The sequence below is a fragment of the Platalea leucorodia genome (assembly GCF_965183815.1).
Source record: "Platalea leucorodia genome assembly, chromosome: 6".
Classification (NCBI taxonomy): domain Eukaryota; kingdom Metazoa; phylum Chordata; class Aves; order Pelecaniformes; family Threskiornithidae; genus Platalea; species Platalea leucorodia.
In genome coordinates this window covers 74,351,471-74,359,548 of record NC_138828.1, presented here as the reverse complement: position 1 = coordinate 74,359,548, position 8,078 = coordinate 74,351,471, and the positions used below count along the sequence as shown (strand labels likewise).

The 8,078-nt window shown below is 40.2% G+C and overlaps 1 protein-coding gene across 1 annotated transcript in view; it reads right to left on the bottom strand.

Annotated features, from left to right (window-relative positions):
- Nucleotides 1-3,468: 3,468 nt before the first annotated feature.
- SORCS2 (sortilin related VPS10 domain containing receptor 2) overlaps nt 3,469-8,078 on the bottom strand; it is a gene marked incomplete at its 5' end in the record, with an annotated part of 571,875 nt that continues 567,265 nt past the window's right edge. The window contains 3 exons of the mRNA XM_082314967.1: nt 3,469-3,710; nt 4,050-4,129; nt 6,304-6,461. Of these exons, the coding sequence (XP_082171093.1) occupies nt 3,687-3,710; nt 4,050-4,129; nt 6,304-6,461 (262 nt within the window). The 3' untranslated portion in view covers nt 3,469-3,686. The remainder of the gene's footprint in view (nt 3,711-4,049; nt 4,130-6,303; nt 6,462-8,078) is intronic.

Genomic DNA, 8,078 nt, shown 5'->3' with positions numbered 1-8,078 from the left:
TCTTCACAGCTCTGTCAGAATGCTTCAAATCAGTACTGGCTGGAGCATTCTGAAAAGTACAGGATATTTTTGAAATTGCAAATACATGAGTTTAAGAAGGCCAAAAGATGTAAACGAGGCCAATACACTGCCAGTTTTGTTGGTTTCAGTATAGTTCAATATCAGTTTTGGTAAGTATCACTATATCTGTTATTATAAGGCTTTTGACCAAATAATCCTGCAGAAAAGTAAGTTTAAGATACTAGTGTGTAACAGCAAAATCACAGCCAATGTTGCAATGCTATCACGTAACAATATGTTCCAATAACAGTTTTTATATAAAATTACCTTTTTTTTTTTTAAGCGATGTACCTTTTTTGGATTACACATTTTTTCCATTTATACATAATTGCAGCTGGTTTCAGCAGACTACCTTTAGTAACAGTGATAATTACAAGTAAAACAAAGAAAGCAAAACTATTAATAATTTATGCTCACAAAATTCATTCACTCTGAAGATCCTGAACAAACAGTAATTAATTTAGCCTCACAATACCCATGTGAGGTAGGTAATTACTGTCAGCCCCATTTTACAGGTGGGGAAACTGAGGCACATACAGGTTAAGTAACTTGCCCAAAGTCTGGGTACAGAATCCAGGTACCTGACAGCCATCTTCTGTTTCTTAGCCATCAAATCACCCTTCCTCACTAACAAATTTAACTGGAGTACATACAAATACTGCATGTGTGTGTGCATGCATGCATGACTAGCATTTGTGCATAGAAACAACTCTGTGTTTCTGTATACACATGTATCAGGACTTTAGATACATATAAAGGATAAAATGCTAAGATGTTCAAGACATCAAGACATAGTTCAAGAGATTCAAAATCTAGCACTAGTGAGACTTTTCATTTAAAGATAAACCAAGACACCATGAATGGGAAAATGGTACCGGTATTTTCTTAGTTTTAAAATAATTAATATTAAAGTTATTCTTGCAGGGAATCAAAGGCTTCCTTTATTATCTGCTGGGTATTGTTAATACAGTTACGGCAATACTGACATCTCTTTAGAAAACAGTGTTTTTAAGACATGACAAACCAACCTCACAGGAGTGCTGCATGAATCAAATTAATAAGCATCGAAAAAACATTATTACAGGCACTATATTGTGCTAAGAGTTAATTAGAGTACCAAGCGGTTAAATATTCTACAGTGTTCCAAAAGACTCCTGTTATCAGACACAAATCACCCTGTATTAAACCTATAAATGTAGCTGTTAAAGGATAAATTAGATGTGTGACCTAGTTCCAACAGTGTCCTTTGCCAATCAGATGAACCGTGGGCGAACAACCCCAAGCTAGAACTTCCATCCCATCCCTTGTCCATGAGGCTAATCTGCCACTCACCTGCCCTATACAAAAAATCCACTTCAGATTTATTTCACAGGAAAAAGTAAGCTGTTTGCAATACTATTTTATTCTCTGCTCCAGCTCATTTCCACTAGAAAAAGCATAAAGAGCTGGTGAGGAGGGAAAGCCTCTGGTGCAACAATCCTGAGAGTTTCCAATGCACAGCACATTTTGTATTTGCACTTCTTTTCAAGAAACCCAGACTCAGATACACCTTGGATTTCTACACAGTCTGGCATACAACAGTCAGCTAGAGCATTGCTTCTCTGTAAATCAGTTTGCATGGCACTCTACAACTAAAGAGGCAGAAATTTTAGAACAATTTTTGAAATTATTTTCCTGAGCAGTTTGCAAGCACTTTTCAGAATCTTCACTTTAACTTTTCCACCTAGCTCCTTACAGTAAGTTTATAATCTAGATTTTCTTGTGCTTTACACGTATATCCTGTGGGGTTTGTGAGAACCTACAGTACTACACTGAATTATTACATCCCAGTCCATTGCATTTGATGACAATATGCTCTAGGATATCCACAGCTACATGGAAGAATGATTCCAATGCATATAATAATTTTAAGACAGTTCTTTTCTGTCTTACCAGTATTCATTATTTTCTGTTTGTTTATTCAGAGAGATGTAGTTAGCTATCTGTTTCTCCTAAGCAAGGCGGTGTGCGAGCTTGCCATTAGCATCAGTATGACATTCAGTGAGTAAAGAGCTATTTATTCTCTATCAAAGGCAAAAAGTGAAGAGATTATATAGGTTTCTGAGAGAAGCATCCTAATCCCAGGCAGCTGTGACACATAGGGTGCCAGGTGTTTAAACTCATCACACCACAATCCGTTTCCTACACGGCTCTGTAAACCACAGGGAAAAGACCGGCGTGGTGTGGATTCACCGCACTGCCATTTCCTAGGGATGCAGAGGTCGGGACTAGGACACTCTGACCCATCTCACAAAATTGGGATTAGGAAACTCTGACCAGACTCACAAGCCTTTCTGAAGGCAGCTCCTTCAGAAGCCCCACCGCCCTCCCTGCAGAAATAGGGGTCAGCGGTGGTAAGGACTGAGTGACACCCTGTGGTGACAGAAAGGAAATACGAACCCCTGAATCACAGCCCATCCTCCCCATGGCCCTCTGGATTGTCAAACCAACCCGAGCAGAAAGGGTCAGGTAAGATTTTGCCCACCCCTGCCTGCAAGGGCAAACAGCCAGGGAAAATCCCAAAGAAGGATGCGGGTGGGAAGGAGATGGCGGTGCGCGACCCGGTCCTGCCCGGAGGAGAGCTCTGACCTACCTGGCACCTCTACCCTAATCGGAAGTTTTAAAAAAATAACCATACAAAGAAAGCGACTTAAAAGACGTATTTACACTCTCTGGAAATTTAAAAAGAGACAGGCCGCCAGCATGGGCTTTTACAGGATAACTCATCCGGCAGCTGCCATCGTCCTAGAGGTGCTTGCTCAGGAGATAAGAAGAGAGCAACTGAAACGACTGTCCGCAAGTGAAGGCACCTGGTCTGGAAATAGCATCAAGCTGGTGTTTTTCTTTCACACGGGGTGGGATTGGGGGAGATACTGGTGCTGATGGTTTGTCAGGACTTGCTACACTTACAAGAGCATTATCCTATATTATGAGATATCTTAATTAACACTCTACTTCCTTTAATCCACAGAAGGGCCTAAGCCTAAATTCATTAGATTGTCTCACACATGTTTAAGTTAAGAGCTTGTATTGACTAGGAGTGCATTTCTCTCCTTGCTCAGTCCTCTCCCAGTGCAGAAACACTTGGCCTCCTAAAAAAATGTCATCGTGATCAACCAACCATCTGTTCTGGTCTAGTCGCTTGTGTAAAAATCACCTTTTTGGGCTGAAGAGTCCCAGCCTTCTGCTGAATACCTCAATTAAAAATATAATTAAAAAGTTACAGTCAATCCCTCTAAAAATAAACATAAAGAACTAGAGCATATACAGAAAAGAAAGAAGGTGGCATTGAAGGTGCCTAGGGCTACAAATTTGCTACCATAGTTTGAGATTCAGTCGTAACGAGTTCCCAGGCCATAGAGTGAACACAAGACGCATTATCCTTCTCCCTTGGTAACAGATGACGGACGCTTTTTTCCACGAGACTGATAAGAAACCTCCTCTCCACCAGCATTTACAGCCATATTTGCAATTTTGTGACATCACCAGGGAAAAATAAAACAATACAGAGAAGAGTCTTTCAGGTTTTGTGTTCAGCTGTAAATATCAGCTAACCAGGTAACTGTGCATCTCTCTGGAGTTGATGCTCAAAACCACGCCTGAGTGATTGCCTATGAAAATATAGAAACAAAAGGCCAGCATTAGTGTATTTCAGGCACTTCACAATAAATCCCCCTTTTATTGCAGGGACAAGTCAATCGCATAAAGAGAGTGGCTTTATCAAACAACAGGTCAGGTGAAGGTTGGTGTAACAGCTCCATGTACCTACAGCATACTTTCGCGCAAAGCTTTTGCTCATGGTGGTGGATTTGTGGCGAGTTCCTAGGGTTTCTATCCCAGTGACAGCATAAGTTGGTTCTCTTTGTGGCTTAAAAAGGTGTAGTTGTCTCGAGGGGTGCAGGTGAGGGAGGAGAATGGAACCTGAGGCGTCCATTCGACATGCCACTGACCTGGGACTGGACACTGACCGGCATCAGCAATAGGGGAACTCTGTAGCTGTTCAAGTTGCCACTTCTCCCAGAAGGAGTCACTGCAAGGTAATGGTGTTGAGGAGTCCCAAGGTGGGGGTTGCGATAAAGTAGGCAACATAAAATATATAGAAAACAAAAAAAGTGGATGGGTGAGTCTGGAAATACTGTACTGTGGAAATTCAAAAGTTATGAGAAGAGAGAGAACAAACAGAAACCCAGGCCTGTAACTCCCTGCTGTGCATGGAGCGGAGGCTGCTACTGACATCTCCCAGCAGGGAGGGAGAAAGTTCATCAGAACTAGAAGGGATCTCCATAGCACAGGAACCTTCTGCAAATAATGTCGTAAAACAGAATTTAATATAAAGCAGGGATTATAATGCTTCATACTCTAGCCAGATAAAATAGAGTATCATTAACAGGAATATTTTCTTGGCAGTACTGCGCAATACTGGAGCTAGTGGAAAGTACTGCAAGTAACAAAAACAGTACAGCGAGCAGAAGTATAGTTTTATGTCTTAAATAAAGTCTTGTGTCTAAAAGCTGTACAGTAGCTGACAAATATGGATGACTATGATCCACAGAAATGAACTCTTTACGCTCCACTGGAAATGCTGCTGGTGTTGACAACCTGGCAGAAGCACAAATCACCTCAAGATCTGCATTTGCTAACTGTCTTAAGATTCACATGAAAACATCGTGGTCTTGCACTCTTTCAACCTAATAATGCTCTGCCCAGATAGAAGAATTTTTTTTTTTCTCTGAGTAAGGAGTGTAGGGCAAGTAGAGATTATTTCTGAATGTGCAACAAATCAGGGTAGCATTTCTTTATTCCAGCATCCCAAGCTGCCTTATATAAATAGGCCATAAGGGATTTTCTACCATTAAAAGAAATTATGCTTTTGTACATTACTAGAGATGTTTGAATGCTCCACTTTAATAGGCATGTATGCAAGGACTTCGTTAGCATTCAGTCTTCTCCTCTAAAGACCCTGGAGATGAGTTGATCAAACAATTTTAACATAGACTTTGTTTTTCCAGGGTTGTTTTTGGAATTAACTCCGGTAAAGTCAGGAGTGCAATCAAGGTCATCTCGCAAAATCTGAATGAAAACACAGCGATACTCATAGACAAAGGTTGTCAAAGAAAAGACAGAAATACACAAAGCAAAGCAGGAGGCTGGATTCTTCCCTTGTGCTCAAAGCTAACACCTCCAAGAACCTAGAAGCAGCACACAGTTCAGCAAATGAAAATAAAGACATTGACAACAAACGATAAAGGTGAAACCCAAGATAAAGAAATCTCTCCTCTGTCAAAGTTCTGTCCTTCCCCAGGCTACCTCTGGTGCAGCTAAAACACATCTTCTTCCGTGGGTTCATGAAAACATTACAGTTGCCTGTTACACCATGAATCTACTGCTACAAATCCCAAAGGCTTTGGGTTATCTGATTTATTTTCACAAAATGTGTAGAAATGAAACTGGGGAGCTTTTGTCCATTGTCCTACACTTTTCAGGTTGTGACCTGAAAGCAGTCTGAACATAATGGTAAATTTTACAAGAAATGAACTTTACAGATCAGCACTCCATGTTACATTAAAAATTACCACAGGGTGCCAGGATATACACTTCCACCTGACACTGAAATAATTTGCACTGGGAGATATTCACAGAAAGCTTCCCTCATGGGTTCCTTATGACCACCCCATGAATACTAGGAAGTTACCAGCTAGATTAGCAAAGACTTACGATACTTTTTATACAGGAATAAATTTAATGTTTCTCATCATGAAAACTTTAAATGCTACTGGAATATGATGGCAAATATAGCAATAGATCTAGATACAATCCATCTGAAATCACGGAAACATTGACTCTACAAATCCTTCTGGCCTAAACTCCATTTTCCACTAATTCAGGGGATTACTGAGTTAATTCAATTGTTACCTATTATATCCTGTTCTACCAAATATAATTTCTCTCTAAAACTGTCCAAGTAAACCTCCTGACATCAAACTGTACTATCTCTGTACTCATGCTCTATATATCATGTCATCCATACATTAGCCTGTATCACAAGCAAGCCAAAAGAAGATAACTGAGATAACCCTTTGTTAGTGGTGTACTATTTGCTTCTTCCTGAGACTGAGCAGAAAATGAAAAAAAGGCTAAAATGAAAACAAACATAAATTAAAAACCAATTACTTATGAAAATTTATAAACTAAAAATGAAGTTACCTCTTGCGTTACCTAGTGTTTGAGAGTCCAGATCATCATCAATAAACTCCTCACCCTGGATGATGTTCTGGGTGTCCTCACTATGATTAACAGGGCTTGTCATCTCCTGCTCTTTTTCGTTGTGCATCTGGGCATAGACATTTCTGCCTGGCAGTTTCCTAAATTGGACAAGGAGAAAAAGTCTTGTGATAGAGTTCCTTCGTGTCACACACACGCTGGCATCAGAGCAGAGCTCCAGCAGAGCAAAGTCATTCCAGAATCACAAAACAGCATCAATCCCACCCTTCCTTAATTTTGTGTTCACAACCTAAATGTATCAACTCCTTATTCTCAGTCACAGTTTTTTGTAAATGCCTTATCACGATGTTCATACTAACGTAATAATTCAGCATCAATTTCTGACTAAGATTGACAGACAATGAACAATAAGGAAAAAAAATTACTAAAACCACAGAAAAACTATTTTAAGAATTCAAGCAATAAAAAGGTCCAACAGGCATTCACTCCTGGTTCCAGCTGTCTTCACAAACATTAAGCTGGGTCACAATCATCATCACATCTCCCTGATAGAGATGGGCTGACATTGAAGCATGAAATAGCACTCTCAAACTCCATCAGAGTTGAGGAGAAAGAAGCAGGAGAAATCCAGGAGACAGGGAATGGAAAGGGAGCAGAGAGTGAAGAACCAGGAGGCCAGGACCAAGGGGTAAGGAGTAAAGAGGTAAACGGGCATTGATAAGGGCAAATAAGAAGACAGGGGAGGTTGGTGAAGTTAAGCAGGCAACACTGAAGGAGACAGAGTATAAAGCTTGGCCCAGGACAACTGGGAACTGCTGAATTAGACAAAACTCTCTATAGCAGACAGCATTTAATTCACTCATTCTGATTTGAATCTAGAAAAACAAAAAGCATGTTATTAAATGGCTGTATCAGCTCTAATGAACAGTTAGCACCATGGCTGAGACTGGAAGGCTTGACAGTATTGATAAAGACTTCTTAACTAGATTAACTTAAATTAGACTTCGTAAAATCAAAGGGAATAATCAGGGACTTCTAACTTTGCAACAGAATTTATGGTTTAAACATTCCTCTAGAGCCATACCCTTTCCTGTAGCTGCATTCACCTGCAATCTGCCTGGGCACATAAGGACACCCTTTCCTAGGCACCAAGCAGACACTTCTGATTAGGGAGCTGCAGCTTGTGAGCTCCATTTCCTACACTGCAAGAAGCAGCATGACAGCAGATCATGGCTGTCAAGGTCTCTGCTTAAACACAGATTATTGCAATGGGCAGACAACGAGAAGAAAATACAAAACAGGGTTGAACTGCTGAGGTTAAGCTGCTGTTTCTGCTGACTCCTTTAGACAGTGAGAAGATAGAAAAAGTGACACTAATTTTTAGGCATCTCTAAAAACTACCATCTTCTGCTCCATATTCTGGCAGCAGTTTGAAAGCTGGATAAATGCACAGGTTGCTCTGTTTTCTCTAGGCTTTTGAAGATGACTTGTCTTTAAATGTCATTTCAGAAGAAAGGTTCTTTACCAGGTGGCACCATCTTCATTTGAGGTAAAAGTTACTGCAGCAACTTATTTTGAACACCACCTTCCATTGCATCAAAGTAATTAGAATAAATAGAAATTGCTAAACAATGAAAGATGACTGAAGAGGACCTCCTCCCTTTAGTTTGAACTATCCGAGAGATGAATTGCATCGTATATACCTATATACGTACACACACACCTGTATAGGTATGTCTATACACACACAGAAAATT